This window comes from Sturnus vulgaris, chromosome 5 (genome assembly GCF_052056855.1).
Source record: "Sturnus vulgaris isolate bStuVul1 chromosome 5, bStuVul1.hap1, whole genome shotgun sequence".
Taxonomy (NCBI): Eukaryota; Metazoa; Chordata; class Aves; order Passeriformes; family Sturnidae; genus Sturnus; species Sturnus vulgaris.
The window spans coordinates 17,249,738-17,273,119 of NC_142247.1; the positions used below are offsets into that span (position 1 = coordinate 17,249,738).

The following is a 23,382-nucleotide window of genomic DNA, read 5'->3' on the forward strand; positions in this document are numbered from 1 at the left end:
ATTCTGAGCCACACTGCAGCATGTCATCCCACAGAATAAAACATGGGCCCCAAGCGAGGTTCTTGTTAATAGATCCCTTGGAGTGGATTAGAGTGAAATAACACTGAATGACTGGAATATAAGTAAGTAAATAAATAAATAAATAAATCTGCTTTATTTTGTAACAATTTGGTTGTAGTGGAAAGGAAAAAAATATATAAGGAAGAGAAAAAGCAACAGCCTTAACAGAATCTAGTTTCATCAAAAGAAGAAAATTTATCCAAAACTTTTCTGCAATACATAGTGATTGCTATGAATAGGATTACAGGGGCCAAATGAATAGTAACAAAGAAGCCTAAGGACAAGACAGATGCTTGCCCACCACAATTAAAGAAAGAAGAAAAAAAGAGACAAGGCTGCTACAGCTCTAATGTGAACTTGTAACTTAATTTCCTTATTCTCATAGCACTGTTCTTGAAATATGACTCGTTTCCTGTGACTAACTATATTCAATTACCATGGCTAAGGTAAGTCCAGCCCACAAATCTTCCAAGCAAAATGCTGCTGGTAGAATTAAAACCGCTCCGTGCAGCTAACACCAGATGTTGAGAAGCATGACTGTAAGGAAAGGGCTAATGACAATTGCAGTGTATGCCTTCAGCAAGTGCTCGGTGACGGAACTGGTTGAAGAAAACTTCCCTAGTGCCTGTGCACAAACCGCAAAAATGAACTGACTTTCAGCGCTGGCCCTGCGGGGGCAGGACCGACAGCGATACTGCTCCCAGCGGCGTTCCATTGCGCTGTGCTGTACAGCGAGCGAGTAAGAGCGGCAGCGCAGGCAGCAGGGTCTCAAACAGCACACTGGACTCCGGCGGTGCTCGCCCCCTCCGAGCCCGGAGCAGCCGCGGCTGGGCCCGGGGTGTGAGCAGCGCCGGCACCGCGCCCGCCCCGCAGCGCCCGCGGTGAGGGCAGCCACGCCCAGCTGCCCTCAGCCGGACGAGGGGCTCGCCGAGGTGACCCAGGAACGGGGCCCGGCGCGTTTCAGCACCGCCAGCTCGGCACTGTCGGCTCCCCCGGGATGCCCCTAGAGCCGCTGTAGTGACTTTCTGCTTGCACCGTCTGTCTTCTCTCTTTCTCAATGACAAGCAGATTTTCTACTTGTGTGCTGTCTTTACTACTCTTTTGTTATTCCTCTGATTCTTATGATCCATCGAAATTGCCTGATCCTCGGGATCCAACGTTTATTCAGGATTGTGTGCAAACCCATAACAGATTGCGGGCGAGGGTGGATCCGCCAGCCAGCAACATGCGCTACATGGTAAGGGAATTTTCATTACTTCTATACAACTTTGTAGCATTGCGATGCTGTTTATGGTTCTCAAAGTTTGATTTTGTGACCAAATGCAAAAGATCAGAAAACAACCCCGCAAAAAAACTGGGGTCATAAGACCGGCTGCTTTTTAAAGCAGAGAAGAAGCTCTAACTATCCGGTTTTATCAGGCTCTATGCAATTGGATATGTGCAGAGTTTCGCTCTGGCTGAAATTCCTCTTTCGAAGCCCAGGGTCCCAGCCCTCAGCCGAGCGCTGCCGTTGTGTTGTGTGAGGCGCCACACGCGGCTCGGCAGCCGGAGGTGTGGGCTTTTGTGCCCAGCTAAGCGCAGCTTTCATGCTCCAGTCGGCGAGGGCAGATCCTGTTGCTAAACAGCGCTGGAGTGCTTTCCCTGAGCTTTGTGGGCATTCTCTGCAAGGCTCTCACGGACTGAGCCAGCAGAGCGGCAGTTCCGCGGGGCTGGGCCTGCAGGGAAAGCCAAAGAGCCCCAAGGGCAGCAGGATCGAGTGCTGGAGACAGTCGTGTCCCCCACTGCTCTGCTCCCCAGGCGCCTCAGGACCAGCATCTGCAGCTACCACGCAAAACACAGCCCGTCTTTCAGTGGACCACAACCACAGTCCTAATTCTGAGCTTTCTTTTTGCCTCGCTTTCTTACTATCTCGCATGGTCACCACCAGAAGAGGACATAGCCAGAGCTGTAATTAGCAACACCCCCACTGAAGTTAGAAAAAAAAAGAGTTTATTTTCCATTTCTGGTTGTCAGACACTAAAAGATAAGTGCACCATTTGGGAGGGGTAACTGCACAGTAATCAAACTTGAATTGCAAACATAACAGGAAACTTATTTAGTTTCTCCTTTAGATGAATCTTTTACATCAACTCTCCTCAGCTGTGCATCCTGACCCTCAGAACATGTTGCTTTGGACTCTATTTTCTACACTGTTTTTCTGGCCCTAAATAAATGAAATCTTGTTAGGCTGTGTTAAAAGTGCAGTGTTCGTACATTTAAATTGTGCTTGATTTCTTCTTTTCAAAAATTAACTGAAATCTGAAAAAAACCCGGCAGCATAAGAAATAGACAAACTTTAAAACAGAAACTGAATCATGGTAAGTTTATTTCAAAACACTGCAAAACCCCTAGTCTTAAATATGACCTCTCCCAGGAACTATTTAATGTGGAGATAGCAGTGCAATACTTGATAAAATCTATTTACAAAAGTAAAAGCATTGGAGTTGAAAACAGTATTTTGAGTGGCCTTTGGCACTTCAGAAAGGCAGAAAAGAAGATGTTGCTTTTATTTCACAGGGAACTTCTTTTTTGCTGGAGGTAATTGTCCACCTAGATATGTAAAAATTAAGACTCAATTCGGGGCATTCCCATATTTTGGAAAAGTAGTTTTTAAAAGAAAATGCAAAGTGGAAACTCCTTTAATTGCAAGTAACAAAGCTCAAACATTGGTATTTGTAATACATGTATTATAAATTGAGAATATTGATCTAAAATTTTTTACCTGACAAATGTGAAACCTTTCTCATCCATGCAAAGTACTGCTTAGTTCTGTTCTGAGGCTTCTCAAAAACAGCAGTCTCACCAGTTTCATCAGGGCTTCACAACAGTGTCCTTTGAATTAGTGCTCCCTTCCATCACTTTTCACATATTATACATTAAATTTTTCCTCCTTAAGTCAGCAAGCAACTTGTTAAAAAGTGAAAACTGAGAAGCAGTTCATGAGGGGGAAAAAATGTAAGTATTGTTCCCTTAAACAGCAGTGATACCTATATGCAAATCTCCCTGTCCTGTGCATTTTCTTCCCATGCCATTTAGTCCAATCTTTCTATTTAAGTGCAGTATTATAAGCAAATAAGGAATGTAACTGCAGTTAAACTAAAGATCATTGTTGAACGTTTCTGTACGCTGCTTTTCATCTGTCAGCCAGTTTAAGCAGTTATACAAAATGGAAAGTATATTTAAACTTACTATGCAACCTTAAACTTAATATTATGCATACCTTTAGCGAAATTTAAACCTATTACTACTATAGGATGAAGGAGAGGAGGTGCATAGACTCTTAAAAAGCAGAATGTGAAAAAATAGAGACTGTGAAGTGCTAAGGTGCATCCCCTCGCTGTCACACATCTTTCATCATGATTATGTCAGAGCCTTGAGAAAATGTAAAATGAAGCTTCTGTCTTAACTGTCAGAGTTGTCTTCCAGGACTGGAAGATAAGTTCTGTACAATGCCAGATTTTATCCATGGTCCTTAAAAGTATCTAAGGAAATACCAACTGCCCACTTGAAATAAGATTCCCTGCCCCAAATGTAATACTTGATATACTGAGTACCTATCTTAATTATTTATGTCCTAGTTTTGTGGGTGTATTTGGTTTGCACTGACAGGTTTTGGAAGTGTAGGGGGCATACAGAGGTGGCTTCTGTGAGAAGCTGCCAGAAGCTTCCTGCATATCCCACAGAGCCATTTCCCTGCTGCTGGCCAAGGCCAAGTCCATCAGCCACAGTAGTAGTGCCTCTAGGATAATACACTCGAGAAGGAAAAAGGTTGTGCACAACAATTACAGCCAGAGAAGAGTAAGAACATGTGAGAGGAGCAGCTCTGCAGACACCAAGGTCAGTGCAGAAGGAGGAGCAGGAGGTGCTGCAGGCACTGGAGCAGAGATTTCCCTGCAGCCCGTGGTGCAGCCCATGGAAAGGCAGGATGTGACCCTCTGGTCTGTGGAGGTCCATGGAGGAACAGAGATCCAACTGCAGCCTGTGGGGGACTCCACACTGGAGCCTGGAGAGCCGGAAGGGGCTGTGACCCCATGGAAACCTGTGCTGGAGCAGCGTCCTGGCAGGAGCTGTGGCCCCATGGAGACAGGAGCCTGCACTGAGCAGGTTTGCTGGCAGGACTGGTGACCCCATGGAGGACCCACTCTGGAGCAGTGTGTTCCTGCAGGACTGCACCCTGTGAAAGGGATCATGCTGGAGCGGTTTGTGAAGAGCTGTACCCCATGAGAAGGAAGAGAAGTTTGTGGAGGACTGTCTCCTGTTGGAGGGCCCCCACTGGAGCAGGAGAAGAGTGTGAGGAGTCCCCGCTGAGGAGGAGGGAGCAGGAGAGACAGTCTTTGATGAACAGAGCATAGCCCCTAATTTGTGTCCCCGTTTGCTGCTGGGGGGGAGGAGGGAGTGGAAAATCAGGACTGAAGTTACATCCTGGAAGAAGGGAGAGGTGGGATGAAGGTGTTTCAAATTGTAATAAATACAATTAATTTCCCCAAGCTGAATCTGTTTTGTCCATGAAGTAACTGATGAATGATCTCTCCCTGTCTTATCTCAATCCAGGAGTCTTTGGGTGCATTTTCTCTCCCCTGCCCAGCTGCGGAGGGCAGTGATAGAGTGGCTTTGGTGGGCACCTGGCCAGTGTCCACCCCACCACAATGGGAAAATAACACCCTCCGCAAACATTAGGCAAAGGAAGAAATAGAAGACATAGGTTTAAAAATATTTTCAAATTTCTTTAGATGCATTATGGCATGATCTTGAGATTTTTAATTACTAATTGGTAGTGTAAACAATATACACTGTTTCAGACTTAGCTAAGGTACAAAAATATTACTTAGGTAAAACACAGGAATAAAATCTAACAAGCTACCTTTGTTAGATTCTACAAAAAAATCTACAAAAATATTGTAAAATACACCTTTTCCTTCATCATTTCTGATCCATTCAAAACAATTTCCTTAGCCTTTCCATCATTTGCAGAAGCAAGTAAGCTATTTTAATTAATTCAGAAGAGGACAAATAAACAGTACAAAATAGTTCAGTGCTGGACAACTTGATTTATGTAACACAAAAATATAACTAGGATTACAAGCATATGCTTGGGGTACTGTATCTACCAGGATGTACAATGCTGTAATCACTCAGTCAAGGTGTGTGCACAAGAAAACCCAGCAAGAGCAGACACCACCTCCAGTGCAAACAAAAGACATTTACATGACTCAGTTGCTTAAATAATCATTTTCACTAAAATTGAATAGCAAGTGAATGAGTCATTCCACAAATACGAATTCAGCACTAATGTTTTAAGCCACCAAACATAATAATGCTCACCAAAGAGTTGAGTTTAAATTGTTCCCAAAATCCCAGTGTGCATGTGAACTGACCTGCAAGCCGTGGCCTTAAGCAAATACAAGGCTACACAAGACTTTTGCATTATTGATATGGTAAACATAACCCTCATTTTCCAGATTCCATGTAGATTCAGTTTAACTTACATTAATGTTCTGACATGGCCAGCACAGCCTTGGAATGCTCATCTTGCCACAAACTGATACACAGCTCTCGGTGTCCAACAAACCAGTCAGTCAAGATCATACACCCCCCCCAAAAAATTTCCCCAAGCTCAATCAGCAATTTAAGTTCAAATCAGAAACAAACCTACAAGCTGATCTACCATGTAGCTCTGTAAGTCTCAACAGAAGTAAAAAATAAATTAACCAGGAGCATCTGCACTATTGAGACCCAGCTTTTCCAGAGAGCTACTCTGAATTCCTGCACTGCCAATATAACAAAGTGATCTTTAATTGTCTTTATTTTGCAGACTTGGGATCCAGATTTGGCAAAGACTGCAAAAGCTTGGGCAAAAAAATGCATGTTTAAACATAATATACACCTCGAAGAGCAAGGGAAAGTTCACCCCAGATTTAGTTATGCTGGAGAAAACATCTGGACAGGCTCAGTTTCTGTATTTACCGTGGAAACAGCCCTCTCCTCTTGGTTCCATGAGGTCGAAGACTACGATTACAACACCAATAAGTGCAGTAGAGTATGTGGCCACTATACACAGGTAGGCTTTGCATTTCTCCATTTAAACCATGAACCAGCTTTGCCATTTTTATACAAAGCCTCTCCATTTCTGTTGAAGATTCAGCGAACTTTTCCAGGTTCTGTAGTCTTACTATATGTCTGTGTGCACAAGATGTTCTTATGTTCTCATTTATGGGAAGAAAAGAGTCACTGTGTTATTACTTTAAATGTAGCAGTATGGGGGGTTTTTTGGGAAGAAAATAGTGCAGCCATCAAGCAGTCAGATTAGCCAAGCAGTGGCAAAAAATCAGGCAATGACAGTGGCTGTGGGCTGCAGTGCGTGAGTGGGATGAGGTCCCAGCTTCTATCAGGCAGACCTCAAATGCTGTCCTGGTTTGAAAAGACAGATATGTGCTAGGGAAGAGCAGGGCCTTCCCTCGAAATGGAGCTAATAAACCCCTCCCTCTGAATTAGTATAATTTGGACTCAAGGTGCTCTCAGGCAAATATATGGGGATAGGAATAGCAGTTCTTTACTAGTATACCTTACAAGACAAACAAAACAACAACTATGAAATTAACAACAAACAGAACAGTAATCCAGTTCCAGTCCTCAGCCGCAGGCGCCTTTCCCTGTGCTGCAGTTACCTGTGGTGGTGGGGCAGGTCCCGCGCAGCTGCAGGAGTGCGAGGGGTGATGGCGGCGGCGTCCCAGATGGGAAAGGGATGGAGGAGAGGCGTCTTACTCTTGTTGTCTGTCCCGGTGCTCAGCAGGGTGCTTGGAGATAGCAGGCTGAAGCGAGAAGACAGCAGTGCGGGGATCCAACAGCAGAAAAGGTGGCTCCCAGCGTTGGGATGGCGGGCGGTGGGGGGAGCAGCAGCGACCATTCTCCTCCGACTCCACGAGCAAATGGGGGCCCGGCAAGTGCCTCCCCCTCCCTTTACTTGCTGCTGATCTCGCGGTTCCCCCCTCCCCCGCCCTGCCAGAGAAACTCCAAAAAGGAACAGGGAGCCTCCCCCTTTTCACTAGCCATCTTAGCATGTCAATGGGAAAAATTCCAGACAGAGAGGAGAGGGGGGAAAAAAAAAAGAAAAACCAACCCCCAACAAATGCTAAGGGCTGGAGAAGTACCATCATGAAAGAGATGTCTGCAGTTCTGTAAACATCACGTGCACATTTTGTCCAACTGTTACTCCCAAAGGAAGAGGGCAAAGTGAGGAAAAGGACTGCCACTGCCATGCAACCTTGCAATCACTACCCACAGCTATAGGAAAGCAGAACAGCTTGCAAAAGCAGCTGTAGGGTTAAATTTTGACCTGAAACAATTTAATATTTTTTGCAGAGGTACACATGTGCATTTAGGACTTGAGTAGATGAGGTGAAGCTGGTGGGCTTTCTGAACTTGTATGCAGAGAAGATACTTGGATGCAGGAGCTGTGAGAGGTGACTGTGCTTTTCTTTGAGTTTGTTCTCAAGGACATTGCAAGAGTCTGCACAGAAGTACACCTTACCTGGCACTAAAGCACAGTGCTGTTGACCATGGTGTTTGTAGAGGAGTGGCCCATGCAGTTTCATGGGGGTAGAATAAAAAAATAAGATTATTCTTACTTGGACTTAGCAGTGATATTGACTGTAGCTAGAAGATACATATCTGACAGCCTCAGGAGGTATTCTTGGGTCATTACTGTCAGGGAACTTGTCACTCCTCTTCTTCCCAGGTGTGGTGAGGAGGATTTTCCCTGGGCACAATTACTGCAGTTACAGCAAACCACTGCTCAGTCAATGACCTCCTGGGATAGAGAAGGTCCTTTTATTCAGTCCTTCACAGTCCTCAGGAATGAAGTTACCTATGGGTAGTGTCAAGAGCAACCTCAGCAGGATCCTGAGGATTGTCCCCTCTTCCCAGAGTTGGTAGCAAACAGCCATAAACAGAAAGGGCCAGACCTCCCCTTTAAGTCAGTGGAAGCACAAATGTATTTATGTCCTAAGTTGCCAAGATCCTTCTGTATTGCTCATGTAGTCAGGCATCACTGCTGTTTTATCACCCTCAAGTACTGCTGTGCCCTTTTCTCCCCTCTGGTGCTGTCATGGGAGTTACTTTTTCAGGACTGCAGCATTTGGCTGCACTCTGATAGGATGCTGGGTCCCATAGAAAAGCTGCTAGTAGAGAGAGGATCAGTAAGTGAAGTAATGGCCTTGCCTCTAGATTATTTTACTTATGGCCATGATGTTGAAAGGCTGGACTGCAGCCCAGACAAAATCCTTCTCCCAGAGCACCAGTGCCTTCTGAAAATTTGCTTTGTGTCCCCACAGGATTTAGTAAAGGGGCAGCCAGCCCTCATAAGAGCTGTAGCATATCATGCAGCCTTTTCTACATAGGTGTGAATTCAGCTCCCGCAGCTGGAAAGACAGAAAGCTAATGGATTAGGTTGAAACAAAGGAGATGAACTTCACCTTTCTCCTTTGCAAGAAAGGAAAACAACCTGTTACAGCCAGTTGTGTCTTCTTTCTGCATAGTTTTAGCAAATACATGGAGAATTGGGTAAAGTCTTTTTTCAGAACAATCTGTGATTTTGAGATCCATTGCTGCTGCTTCTTCCTGTGAAGCCTGCCAAAGGAGTCCTCCGCTTCCCATTCGTATATGATAAAACAGAGGAGAGCAGGTCTTCTAACTCTTCAGGTGCTGAATCAAAGCCTTTCTCTACCAGTGTATCCATCTGTCTTTGCAGGTAGTTTGGGCTACAAGCTACAAGGTTGGTTGTGCTGTCCACTTCTGTCCCAAGGTGGCATACATCTCCATACGCAATGCAGCACACTTCGTCTGCAACTACGGGCCGCCGTAAGGTTTTTTGTTATGAATATTTCACAGGGCTCGGGTCCTACCCCTTCCCTTCCACAACGTGAAAATTTATTAGATCAGTCCATTTAGTCCTGTTTTTTGTGGGAGGAAATAGTCTTCAAAATAGAGAAGAGGTACACCTTTGTCCAACCAGCTTTTTTTTTTTTTTTTTTTTTTTTTTTTGCTAGATGAGGGCTATATATTGGAGACAAAAAGTAGTGGGAATAAAAGAAAGGATTAAATATAAGATGTTGACATGAAAATACTGATGTGATCATCTGAAAGTTAATCCATTGCTCCTGATTGCCAAGATGGCCCCAGTCAGTTGCCAAGGTGCAAACCCAAATTCTGAAGATATTCCCACATATGCCTGAAGAATTAAGCCCCTAGGTCAATGGCTTGGATAAACATTGAAGTGTGCAGTGCTGGCAGCCTGCAGCCTTAGCAGCTGAGGGCTGCTTAGAAGGCTGGGGCTGCTCAAGACAAAATTTGATCCCGAGGGCCTTCATGTGCATAATCAGTAGGGTATCCAGCTACGATGGATGTATTATTCTCTTCTCCAGCTGTATCACCACGGTATAAATGCAGCTTTAAAAGCCTTACATGCATACCATGCTGGGCCAAGGCCAGGAAGCCCTTCAACTCAAGCAAGTTTGGCATTTCTTTTGCCCATGCCTCATCCTCGGAAGAATATGTACCCCTGACTAGATACCTTGAAATTATACAGCTGCTGCTCTCCCCAAAAGCCCTACATCCAAATGTGTAGAGGGCCAAAATCCCACTAGATTTCTTGCCCTGTTTTGGCATGGGGAAGAGGAGTGGTCCTTTCACTGGCCCCCAGCAAAGCAGGCAGGGGGCTCTCTGGAGAGGCAAAACACTCTAGAGAAGGCTTTAAAGCTGGGCCCTTCCCTGCTGGGTGAGGACACCACAAATGGTCAGTTGCATGCTAACAGGTAGAGTAATGTCACATCCAGCTGTTGATTTTGAGAAGCAGCAGCTTCATTACTTTGTTTCAGCTCTGCTAAGGGCCCAGGCAAGATGCATACACAGTTTCCTCAAGTGAATGTACTCTTCAGCTTAGACTAAGCAATGAAAGCCTCACCTTGCTGAAAGTAATGAGGTTTTACCATAAAGTTTCATCTCGCTGCTGAGATTTCATTCTTACAAAATCCCTTTGTTCATGGACAGTTTGATGCATGCTGTAAGTCTTGTTTTGGCCATGCTTTGAGCAAGGCACTGAGCTATGTTTGGTGCAGTATCAGCCTAGGCAGAGGTAGTTGGTCCCACTCATACCACTGGCAGAGGGAGGGATCAGGAGAGAGACCTACATCAGTCCTAAAATATTAAGCAACAAATGGATGAAATCACCACCTATGAGAGATTCTCCAACACCAGAGCATTCCTCTTCAAGGCTGAATACACACATACATACACAGTAACTGAACCAGCTCTTGTTTCCATAGTCATAGCCAGCTATGAGAGTTCAGAGTCTCCACGCACACAAATACCCAACTCTGAGACTGCTTTAATTCCCAGGTGTGCAATACTGCTGTCTCCAGGTTCCTAAACAGCAGGGTGTCCCATTACACTTAATCTCTTCTGTTTCACTGCATGTCTTGGGCAAGGGCACTCAGGACTCTTGAAAAAAACATCACTCTATCAACATAAGTGAAGCAAAACTCAGGTTAAAACCTAATTAGCAGTAGGTATTAATGTCTTCCCAAGGGACATTTGAGAGCAGTGTTATTTTCCTTTGCAGTGGGAATTACCCAGTGCGCCCATACAAGACGGGAGACGCATGCAGTGAGTGTGGTGGTGACCAGTGTGCCAACAAGCTGTGTCGTAAGTAGGAGACAACCACATGTAGGAGGGGAAAGAGCACACAAAAGATACTAGCAGGAGGCAGGAACAGCATTCTCCTGTTCCTAAATATAGGCCAGAAAACTGCAGTCAGGAGCCAAGTGGGTAGCCATGCACAAAGAGAGGGTAGAAGGAGCCTGTTCTCTATCCTGGGGAGTGATGGCATGGGATCTGCCCTTCAGGTGCTGGAGGGTGTGTTACAGAAGATGTGGTGCATGCGGTTTAAGGTGTTACTACCCCTGCCAGAAATTACTGCTTGCAGAAACAGAAAGCAGAGAATGGGATACCTCTCCTGTCCTGTGGGTTGCAGGCTATCACCTGATGTGTGAGCTGTGGCTTGAGCTTTGCCCCTGCCATGCCACTGCAAGTGGGGAGAACAGCCGTGGCACTGCCAAAGCTGCTCACTCCAGTGAACATCAGCCAGGCCGTCTGCTTTCCCCTAAGCACTGGAAAAGAACAAGGCTGACATGCAAGAGCCTTCATGGAGATGCAGTGCTCAACCCAAGTCTGGCAGCCTTCCTGATATGCCTGCACTTGGCTTTGTAATGACTGCATGGAGTCAGGAGGGAAGGAGACCTGAAATTTCCATAAAGACAAGGCACTGTGCTGTGGCCATTGGCCTGTGGGGAGCTGAGGGTATGGTCACACTTTTCCCCATCACTCGACCATTGGTAAACTGAAGGAGAAGATGCTGTTAGAACACCAATAACTAAGGAATGTAAGGGAGTCCTGGATTCTCAGGGCTGTTTAATGTTAGTTGCAGGCTCTCAAAACAAAGGGCTCAGGGCAAAAGCCAAAGTGATCTTGGGGAGCACCCGGAGGGGAGTCCTCTCTACACCAGCCACTGGTGGTAAAAGTCAAAAAAGTGTGATAAACCACTCCTCAGCAGAGTCCTGAGAGTTACTTCAGGGCTCTCCCAGAGTCAGTGGTCTTTGCTTCTTCCTGAGAAGAAACACATCAGCTCTATTCATAAGTCCATTGTGATGGTCACGTTTCATTCCCTTTTGGTTAGAGTCAAATTGTTTCTAAATTATAAGTGCACTTATGTTTACTTACTTTCTCTCTCCAGGAAATGCAGAGCGTGACAAAGTCATTGGTAAGTACCACTGGAATTAGTGCTTCCTTTTGTTACCCTTATTGCAGTTATACTGAAAACAAGTGAATTGTTTTGTTTACAGAGGATCCCAAGTGGCATCCAGAGTGGGACAGACCTGCATGTGATGAGTTCTGCATCTCCATTATTGCTTTAAGATCACTTCTCCTAATACTGACAACTGTGGCCACCTGGCTCTTACCAAAATATTGGTCTCTAGTACCTGCCAGTGGGTAACACACATATAGAAGACCACAAGAGCACTTGGCTCAACTCATCTCTTCCATTCACATGAGTTACAGGCAGCACAAACATTGGTAGAGACATTGTTTGCATCCACAAGTGATTTAGAAGTACAGAAATAACATCTTCATTGCACGTCGTAGTTACAAGCACTGATAAGCAGCTTTCTCATTGCTCAGAACCAGTTAAAAGTTAAAATGGTTTTAGATGTTAAAATTTCTTTAAAAGTTACAAAGTTAATATACTTTTAAAGTGGAGCAGTGTGCATGTGATCTGGTGGGTACAGGAGCACATTGTCCAGGCAGTATGCTAAGGTGCAGGCAGCTCTCCAACACACGTCAGGAAGGGCTGGAGAGTGTCAGGCCAGGAGCCAGGCCCCAGCCCACAGCCAAGGCGCAGGCAGAGCATGCACCTGTCTCATTCCTATTGCACTCTTATCTTGGGCGCTCCTACAGCAAGATGCAGAGTGGCCTTTATAATTAAAAAAAAAATTTTAAGGAATTTTTGGATCCCTGTGAGCTCTGGAATTCGCATCCTGTGGCAGGCAGCACACTTCCCAATCTCACAGAGCATTTGTACTTTGCTTTGCTTAGAATTTGTTTTTAAACTCATGGTATCTGTGCCTAAATAGTTTCACCTGTTTACATGGATATATATCACTGCAATCTTTCCTGTTGTGGTTTTTTTGGTTTTTTTTTTTTTGAGCATAGGGTTTTACTGCTGTTTCAAACAATAAATTGTTATTTCCTGCTTCCTGTGTGCGGCAATCATGAATTTGCAACATGAGCTAAGGCTTACCTGCTGGTGCACAAAATAATGGATTCAGCTCCAACTTGCACAACACTAGAAACAATGCTGGGAAAGACAGAACTCCAAATGAAATCACACTGTGCCCATAGTTACAACTTTGGTTCAACAGCTGCCAAAAAATAAATCTGGAACCTGCACATCTGGAGCAGGCAGAAGGCTGTGGGGACAGCTGCTGTGTTCAGCTCAGTATGTCCTCTACCAACCACAGTCACTCAGCTCAAGCAGAGTCTGGAAGCAGCAGAGCTGCACAAACTCACAGCTGGATCACAACAATCCCTGTTTATACTTTTAGAAGCTTCTGCACACACTGCTGTAGAGGAAGCTGGGAAGTTCCCCTCACCTCTTCATTTCTGTGTACTGTCACCACAATGCCTGTCAGTGTTTCTGCATGCCCACTCCTGACCCTCACACCTGATCTTACTACTAGCATGGATTTTAACTGAAAACACTGGAACTGGGGCCTAACATTTCTCACATTACACTTCCAGATAGTTATCTGCTAGTACTGCTTGTACTAGAATAATTTCAATATTGCAGCATTCCTAGAATGAATCATTTTTCAAAATGCAAATATAGCTGGGGACCAAATTACAAATATAATGCTTGATTTATATATATATATATATATATATATATATATATATATATGTCTTTTATATATGTATATACATCTTTATTTGTTGACTATTGGAGCCTCCTTAGCCAAGACAGCACACTCACTCTTGTGTGAAACCCAAGCCTCAAGCTCCATGTATTGCAAAGTCCCATCTAAAAATCGGCTGCAAGTGGCACGTGGGCAGCAGGACTGAATGTGTGGGCACTGTCCTGCCCAGGGCTCCACAGCAGACCACCAGCACCATCTCTGCCCCCCACGCAGGGTAATATCCTACTACTGGAAAGAGGAATGCAGGGAAGGGAATCGGATACACTGATGTGTGCAGGGAGCTTAAAATGAGCTCTGCAGGAGTTCTCCCCTGATTTGTTTAATTAATTAGAAGTCTCCAGGAGAAGATACAGAAGCAATACAGAGACCTTAAAGTTCAAAATGTTAACACTTTCATTTAACTATATACTTAGGTAGCTCTTAGGAAATCCTAAAAAAGACCTTCCTGAAAAAAACTGGGGGCATAGGGGGATTGGGTTAATCTTTACCCCAAACTTTACAATGTGGCATCTTTCAAACAAAAAAAAGCTTGAAAATCAAGAAGTCAAGAGGAAATAAGCAGCTTTGCCATTTTAAGGATATAAAAAAATCCAGGTGTTTATCTCTGGTTGATCAAACCACTTTGAATTGTTCACATGGCATATTTCCATGAATTCAGCATGATAAATGCAAAATACTGATACGGAAATACAGACTTAAGGCACATTTTTGGAAGTCTGTAAACTCTAAAATCAGTTTAAGAACATAATGTACAATAGTTCAAGGTGTTCTGAAAATACAAAAAAATCCCTTCACTTTTACAAGCCCACTTTATTATTTATGTTTTACACAAGTCTTATAACTGTACTGCCATATTCTGTCAGAAAACAGGTGCACACAGCACCAGCAAGTGACACCATGCCCCTTTCTATTCAGATATGGACTCCTGGGCAGACAAATCCTTTGGCTTGCCTATGGGAATATGAATAAGCTTTCTTCATTTTCCAGTTTAAGTAATTCATGTCCTACCAACAATCCTTGAAACTTGTCAACAGTAACAACCAAGAAATACTAAACACCATGTGATGCCTTTCCACCCCATAACAATAGGACAAGATTTCCTGCAGTGTACTAAGAATTTTACTGGAGAGGAAGATGTCATGTAAAAGCTACATAAATGACTCAGCTGGGCGTCCTAATTTTTAAAAAGTGCACTTTCATGGAAGTAAACATAATTTAAAGCCAGGCTGCTCCAAGTTAAGCTACATTTTCCTGCAATGCAACTTAGGCACCCAAGAAGTTAGCAGATGCAGCTGAAAACTCCCTTTTTTATAGGATACTTACACAGCCAGATTCCTGAAATGATATGCCAGTCTAAAAGACCAGTGTGATACAAAACAGCAGTACACTTGTTTTTAACTTGTAAAAAAAAACAGGCAGGGGAATGTGTACCACTCCTCTGTCATGAAAGAGGCCTGATGCAGTTCAGATGAAAACCGAGGCCCCTCCCTCCCCTAATACACTCATGCTCCTTCCCTGGCTTGTCAAACTCCTCCTTAATGGGTCCTCGCTCTGCACTCTGCTGCTGAAGCACGTTTATGAGAGCAGGAATTTAAACTCAAGTATTGCAGCGTCTCCTGTTGAAATCAGTTATTTCACTACATGAGAGGTCTACCCACCATGCCCTGAACTTTAGTCTCCCTTTTACTCTGCCAACTGCCAAACACCACGATGATGGTGTTGATGTTTCTAAAAAGGTTTTCATAGTGCTAGTATCACTGAACCCATCATCAGATCACGAGTTTCTGAGATGGGTGGCTTGTGACTTTGGCATTATGTTCTCAGTGAAAGATGCTTAAATAGTATTTTCTGATTGATGCCAAAAGAAACTCCCACTTATGAACAATTCAGTCCCTAAGAAAAGGGGGGAGTATTTTTTCCTTAACAGTTAAGTGCCAAGAACTCTTCACATAATTGAAAGGTCCACTTAGGGTGATGTGCCCTACCCTAGAGGGCAAGAACCAGAGCTATGGCCCAATGCACATGTGCTATCTAACCAAATATATTCTCAAGTCTTATTTATTTGTGAGGGAAAAAAAAAAAAAAAAAAGAGGATGTGTTTTCACCTACTAGTTTCAAATACAAGGTCACTAACCTAAAAGGCATTGAGCTGCATCCTTCTAGGAGAATAATTTCCACTGCATGTGCAGTGATCAAAATTCCAAAACCCAGCAAAAGCACTCAGAGCCATGAAATTAGGTGTGGCTCTATCTCCTCATTACATTTGTTTCTTTAATCTCAGATGTGTGAAATAAGCAACAGCTGCTCTGCTGGTGCACTTTATTTCATCACATTTCAGTTTCAGGAAATTGAAAAACCTCTAAACTTCCTTTAAAATAGGTGAAGTGCCTCAAAAAAAAAAAAGAGGAACACAATTTTTTAAGACATTCTTGCAAGAAGGAAATAAACTAAGAATATATTTAAAGGTAAATAACCCAACTTTTTGCTTTTCCTACAGCACAATCCCTATGTAAAGACACTTTGTACCATATTCTGTGAAAAACCCATCAGGATAATGCTAATAAATTACAGTTTAATAATGGTATGCAATGAAGATTAGGGTTTGTCTGATTTTCAAATAAAACTGTGAGTTTGTTTCCTGGACAACATAATGGAGGTTGTGCAGTAGATTAACTATGGATTTAAGAACATTGTATTAAAATAGTTTATTAACATTGAGACAAGACACACAAATATAATCAGCTTTTACAAAAATAAAAGCATAACACAGTAATAAATCTTGCCCATTTAGCAAAAGTTATCACCACAACTTGAGGCTGCATATTGTCTGGTAGTCTTTCACAGAATTACCTTGAGCTTCACCGCTCAGAGTTCTCTGTCACTGTTTAACACTCCACATCAAACTGCTGAATGTTTCTATTTTGAAACCTTCCCTTCAGACAGATGGGTATTACCCAAATACATTCTCTTACTTTCTCAACACAGTAGCATGTATTTTCTTCACCAGCCTGTACAGCTATTGTAGGTCCACTAATTAAACTGTACTTAGGAAAAGAGAATGGTCTTTCTACTTAGTCTTTTCTTGTCCATATTAACCTGACAACAAAAAATCTCCCATCTTCCAAGTGTAGAAATGTTCATTGTCAGAGGCGACAAGTAAAGGTCCTGGGTGGTGAATTACTTCTTTTTCTTTTTTTTCTTTTCATCTGCTGCCATTTTTAACTTTACTTCTTCCTCAGGGAGTGCTCCTAATTTCTTCTTCTTTGCATTCTTTACCTTTTCTTTGATGGCTTCAATATCAATCTTTTTCTCAGTGGAGGCTACAGAGTAAGAAATACAAAGGTAACAGACATGAATTTTACTTCTGAAAAACTTCAACAGTCTACAAGAAGACTATATATATATAAACATAGTAAACTGCATCCTGTGGCACTGATTAAGACTCATTTTATGTTCCTAATGATTTTATAGATTATTCTAATAATAATTTTTTGGAAGCTAGTATTATCTACAAATCTTATTCAGCAGAATTTGAAGAACAATTATATAAAAAAAATCCCATACAACAACATTTGAACACAGATACTGCACCCACAGACATACAAACTCTTATCATCTCCTCAGAACACAGATGTACTCCTCTGGAATTAATACATACACACTCTTAGATATAGGCTTGATTGATCTTGCATAAGAAAGGAAGTTAAATGCTGAGTGCTTACATGCAGAGAAGCTTTTATGGCTTCATCTTGCTGTAAGAAACTAAAGTGCTAAGATCCCAGACATGCCTGTCCCATCCTTATACTCTCTCAGTGATGGCCACTGTCATACAAAGGATGAGGAAGGGTGGGTTGGGGGAGTATGATGTAGATCTTTGACCCCTGCATGAAAACCTTTATTAAAAACTTCTACAGTGAATGCCAGAATACTGAAGTTAAAGACGTAGTGCTTAGTAACATAAATAACCTACTCTTATGTTCACAGAGGTGATGTGATTTTCTCTTTTGAGCATAAGTCATGAGTTTGGATCTAACTTTCCTATCTCACAGTTAATTCCTAAATCTAATGGTGGGAACCATACAAACTGCTCCCGTTATCTGTTCTTGGAAGACTGAGGGATTTCAGCTCACTACACACAACAGCTAGAAAAGCACCACATTTGAGACATAGTGCAAACAACAACAGGATCACTGGAAATTTACTGCCATCACAGCAAAAGAAGGTGCTACACACAGTGCTACAAAACACATGCTTTTCAAGAAACACAAACTTTAAAGTTCCTAAAAAATCGTGTAATATACAGTGTAATAATATGTAGGTAGTATAGCTAAAAGTATACATAATACTATGAATATGAAGCATAATCAATGAGAACTAAAGACTTGCTTCTCTAGTGCATTAAAAAAATTAATCATTTGAGAACATAAGCTCTCATTCTGCACATTCTGTGGTTTTACTTTAACCTTTAGAAAAGCTATTTACTCTATCTTGTATCAAAGCTGTCATGTAAGTTTGTAAAGTATTGCCTTCTGTTTACTTGAACATAAAATTCACGATGAAGCTAGAAAAACCAATTGAGATTGACTCTTCAATGGAGAACTGCCATTTTATAGGTATAGAATTATTGGCTAGATGATCTTTCTACTGTCCCTGGCAACTCTGGGCATGCATCTTACCACCAGGATTTTTTTTGCATGACCTTTCTTTTTCCTGTATTTGCAAAAATCACTCAGCCTAGAAATTAACAACAGAAGGTTTTAGAACATGAAAAAAAAATTGTTACCTTTCTTTGTTTTCACAACTGGCTTTTCCTTTGGTGGGATAAAAGCTTTATTTCTTTCTTCTTGTCTTCTCTTGATTGCATCTGCTTGCTTTGCCTGAAGTTATCAATAAAAAGGTCAAGTAGCAATAGTGCAGGGCAAGAAGGACAAAAAAAAAAAAACAGATTCCAAGTAAGCAATCAAATGCTTTTTAACTGGACCCTGGATTAGTGCAACTTTACCTTTATCTCTTCCATTTGCTTGCGTTTCTTCTGTCTTTCTTTCAAGAAGTATTCGCCACTTGCCAATTCTTTATCAATCTGTGCAAGGCAAGTAGCAAGAAGCCTTAGTTAATTATGCATTATAAGCCAGATGTGTAATATCAGGGAATCAGAACAGGACAGAAAAAGCCTCCCCATCTCTTTTCACGATGAAAACAATATCAGGTGTGCTATATTCCAGCATAACCAAATAAAAGTTTCAACTGACCTGACTTTCTGGCTGCGGAGGTGGGAATGGTGTGTACTCCTTCTTAGTATTTTTCTTCTTGGGCTCCTTGCGTTTTTTCAAGTTCTTCCGCTTGAATTTAGGCAAAAATCTTTCCCAACTTTGTGTCCTCAGTTCAGGATCTTTTGCTAATTCCCTTTTGATCATCAAAGTCTTCAGTAGTTTCAGAACGTCACAAAGAAGTTATTTTAAAAAACGAGTATTACGGTAGAAGCCAAGAATTCCAAAATAGAAATTTCACTAGACTTTCTTACAGGGAATATGCTACATCCAAACCTTCCACATCTCACTTCAGTAAGAGCAGAGGGGCTTAATCATGAACAGCAGAACCAGAAAGATGTCTCAAAACAGGGACAGAATGCACTGGAGAAGATGCTTCAGTTTAAATGAGCAAATATCAAGCCAACAATCAAAGGGGAAAGTTTATATACACTTTTCCTTTGATTTTGCAGATCCTGCCATAACGATGTTATGGCAATGTATCCTAGTAAAACGAAGGCTATCAAAGCCAGTGGTTTTTATAAAGCAGCATACTACAGATATTCTCAAAACCAGATTACCACACAGAAATATGTAAGTTATTAACATATAACCCTCTGGGAAGAAATAGTATTTTCATGTAAACAAAGATGCACAGTGGACCACGCTAACCTTGATGTTATATATGGGATGTATATTCTTCATTGTGTCCAGAACAACTTTTCTAACCTGTATTGAATACAACAGAAAAAGAACAGAAAACTCAGCAAGTATTTCATATGCTAATCAATTAAAATATCAGCTATAAAGTATCATGCTTCCTCTCCCAGCCTCTGCCTCTCCAAAGTATTAAGACTTAAAATTACAGAAACATCAAGGGTGGAGAAGACCTCGAAGATCATTGATTCTAGCCTTTAAAAAGCTAAAGCACAGGCTTAAATGGAAGGAACAGCAGTTCAAAAATGCCAATAATATTGTCATGCTTCTAGTAGACTCCAGCAGGCCCCACAAACATTATTTTCATGTTACCATGGATCTTATGGTGTCATGAGGAACTTCCTTTTGACAAGCACTCTTCTCCCACACAGAGCATCTGTATGTGTTTTTATAACTTTCTTCCAAGACAGATTGTAGAGTCTAAACAAAATTCAGCAGCTAAGATGATAATGCTATGGACATTCATGTAAATGTAGCTTACTAACACACAGCTGAAAGGTCAGTGAGATGCTGCTGAGGATGCCAGATATTGTCTCTCACCAATCCTTGAGCTGGGCACAGAAGTTTGTGTTTGCTACACAAAGGGCTCATGTACCTCATCTTACCTCTTTTAGCCCACTAAAGGGTCCAAGAGCTGAAACGGTGTTGCCTTGCACCATAATATAACAGTTTGTTAAGAGTTCCAAGGCCTACACCAAAAAAAGAAATGAAATTAGTATAATATGAAAACCTGGCACAAATTTGGGTCTCAGTATTATCTGGTTACTACACCTATAGGAAATACCTTCAGAGTAGATCCTTTTGGCCCAAGAAGCCGTGCTCTTCTTTTTATAAAAGTCTCTCTCTTCCTCACCAGAGAGCCTATCTTAATGATGTCACATGCAACATCATCCTGAAGGATACGAACTGCCTAAAAAGATGCAGGCAATACCATCTGAATTCAAATGTATTACTCATAAGAGAATACTTCAGTTTATTCTTCTCCCTTTACTTTCAGATATATTTACTTTAAATATATATTTAATTTTACTTGACTCAACTGATATTTCCGCATTTTAAAACGTAGTATTTTATAAATATTATGAAAGAATTTAAGACAAAACGTAAGCATTATGATGGATAAAAACTTTCAGGATTTATTACAGACCTGCTCAAATGGAACACTTCTTGCCAGAAGTTTTATTAAGTCTCTAGCCCTAATGATTGCATACGGATCAAAAGTCTTCTTAGTAGTAGTGACAGTCATGCTTCCTTCAATTAGATCCAGCGCTGCGTTCACATACTGCAATATTTGAAAAGAAACACCGGATCAGTATCACGATTCAGTTTTGGCAGTAAGCAGTTAACTAACAGAACGTAGAGCTATTTTCCAAAATTTCTTGTGTGACTTTTAGCTTAAGAAAATTCACACACACAAGAGACAAAACCCAGATTGAATATGTGTCACAAGGCCCAAAGCACCACCTCCGTCATCTCCCTGAACTGAACCCTGTTCCTGGATGATGAGATATTTGCTGCTGCAAATACTTTGCTGACAGCATTTGTAAAGAACTGCAAGTCTGGCTACACAGTTCTTCACAATTCAAGCACAGCAGAAATTTACAAATACTGTATGAGAAAAGCAACTTGCACTACGTTTTTAAACTTAAATAAGACCTCTATGTCCCAAAAAGTAAAGTGCAGTATCACAATTATTAAGAGTTCATACAAGTTCACCCAAGGCTTTCTGGACAAGTGGCCAGCATTCTTTCAAATAGGCTTCTCTATACTTCGGGAACAATGTTGCAAAACTGCTTTCTTCCAGCAGCCCTTTGGGATTATCCTCCCTTGTAAAGGCTGGCTCTTTCCATCCATCTGGCACAGTGAGAAGTTCAGATTCATCAACTGTTATTAAAAAGAAAAAAAAAAGCTATTGTTATAAGACGATTGATTTAATACATTGTTGAGTGCAGTTTACATCTCTTCTGACGTTAGAAAAATTACTGTTTTAAAGTATTTATATTTAAAAAAAAAAGAGAAGAAATCCGCCGCTGAGATATGCCCTGTTGATCGCGTACATACCAGATTATCCAGGTATATTACACAGAAACAAGGCACAGACTGAGGCGAGGACGCCGAGTACCTCGAGGGCGGGCACATCGCAACACTGCACTGCCGCCGCCGGCCTCAAGCACCCACCAGCCACCTCTACCCTCCGCAGCGCCCCGCGGAGGGACCCTCAGCCCGCAACCCTCCCGGCGAGCCGCCAGCCCCGCACGGTCCCGAGTCCCGCCACACCTGGCGCCGCTTTCTTCTTGGTCTTGTTCTTCTGCTTTTCCCTCTGCTTCGGCCCGGGCCCGGCCTCCTCCTCGGGCACGGCCGCCATGTCCGCGCGCGCGCCGGAAGGGGCGGGGCCGGGCGCTGCTGCCGGAACTTCCCCCCTGTTCGTGTGGGCCGGCCCGGCCGGAGCCTGCAGCCGACAACGTGCAGGAATACCCCGAGTACTTCCGTGATCCTAACTAAAGAAAAGGCGTTCAGATGACACCTGATTTTTCAGATTAATAACTTACTATTCAGTTGATGAATCTGGATAATAAATAAGTAATTTAAGGTTTTCTAGGGGATGGTCTGCATCCTCCTCCCTGCCCCTTCTTGTACCTGTAACTGAGCATTTTCTTCAATGAAAGAGCAAGAATGTGCCTCCTCCGCTCTCTTTCATGGAGACCATGAAAAGCCAATGGGGTGAAAAACTGGAGGAGACCTTTAAGAGCAAGAACACCCTGGGGCAGCAAAGTGTTGTCTTTGGCAGGTGTTCATCGCATCTGTACATAAAAACCTGCACTCTACGATTTTTAATTACCTAAACGATAAGAAAGAGATTTCTATCACCTGATCTATACCTAAGTAAAATACTAATTTAAAAATCAATTTAAACGCTCCCAAAACCTTTCCTTCGGACCTGGCTGCTCTTTCCCCTAGGCTGCTCCGTCTGCCAGCCCTTTGCGCACCCCCATCTCCCACAACGAACAGGACTTCCAAGGTCCTTTCTGTCTGCAAGCTTGACATGGAGTTGATGCGAGCTTTTAGCCATTCATTTTAATTTCTGGCTGTCAACATCCTTCAAACAGGGCGCGGGAGCTGTTCCCAAAGGAGGGAAAGAGGCGGAGGGGGAAGGCGGTGCCTGCGGCGCTTTGGGAAGGCTGGTTATCCATTCCCGATCCCCTAGATGGCACTGGCCGCCGCGCTAAGCCCAGCATCCCCAGCGCAGCTGCCGCCAGCCCTGTGGCTTCCGCGGCAGGGACAGCACCGGCAGGGAGGGAGGAAGGGAGGCGGTGGGGAATGTGCTCCCCCTCCGCCCACGCAGCCCTACCCCGCCCGGCACAGGGCTTTGGATGCCGAGTGCCACTGACATTGAAAGGTTCCGTGGCCGTGGACAAGCACAGGGAGGCAAATTTGCCTCTGTCAACTCTTGGACACAGAAGCTTTCGGGGGCTGGTGTTCCTCAGCAAAGCCTTTGAGCGCAGGACGGGGATCCCGCCCGGCTACAGGCACCCGGTGGATGCGCAGGGAGGGCTGGGGGTGCTGGGGCGGCGGCGCGGTGAGCTCCGTGAAGCGCACACTGCGCGTCTCTCTCACCTGAAACCTGGCCACGTGTTGTGAAAGCGCTGAAAAGCAGATTTGGAAGGAGTTTGAGGGAGCATAATTAATTTAGTTCTGCTCTTGTTTAGTGTCTGACGACTCCTCTGGTGCAGCCCACCAAAGAAATCACGGGAGTGGGCTGTGGACGGGGCATGCCCTCAGCGCTTGGCAGCGGG

General features: G+C 43.1%; 2 protein-coding genes across 2 annotated transcripts; one reads left to right on the plus strand and one right to left on the minus strand.

Annotated features, from left to right (window-relative positions):
• Positions 1-514: 514 nt before the first annotated feature.
• Positions 515-12,902, plus strand: LOC106864137 (glioma pathogenesis-related protein 1-like). The gene is made up of 6 exons (XM_014893745.2): positions 515-1,297; positions 5,912-6,157; positions 8,846-8,955; positions 10,715-10,797; positions 11,885-11,911; positions 11,994-12,902. The coding sequence occupies exons 1-6, from the start codon at positions 1,118-1,120 to the stop codon at positions 12,143-12,145; spliced, it is 798 nt and encodes a 265-aa protein (XP_014749231.1). The 5' UTR covers positions 515-1,117; the 3' UTR covers positions 12,146-12,902.
• A 3,413-nt stretch (positions 12,903-16,315) lies between these two features.
• Positions 16,316-21,996, minus strand: KRR1 (KRR1 small subunit processome component). Its single transcript, XM_014893747.2, has 10 exons — positions 21,866-21,996; positions 21,297-21,472; positions 20,736-20,870; positions 20,373-20,498; positions 20,194-20,277; positions 19,544-19,600; positions 18,875-19,045; positions 18,628-18,705; positions 18,409-18,502; positions 16,316-16,945 (listed from the first exon to the last, which is right to left on the minus strand). The coding sequence occupies exons 1-10, from the start codon at positions 21,951-21,953 to the stop codon at positions 16,803-16,805; spliced, it is 1,152 nt and encodes a 383-aa protein (XP_014749233.1). The 5' UTR covers positions 21,954-21,996; the 3' UTR covers positions 16,316-16,802.
• Positions 21,997-23,382: the final 1,386 nt, after the last annotated feature.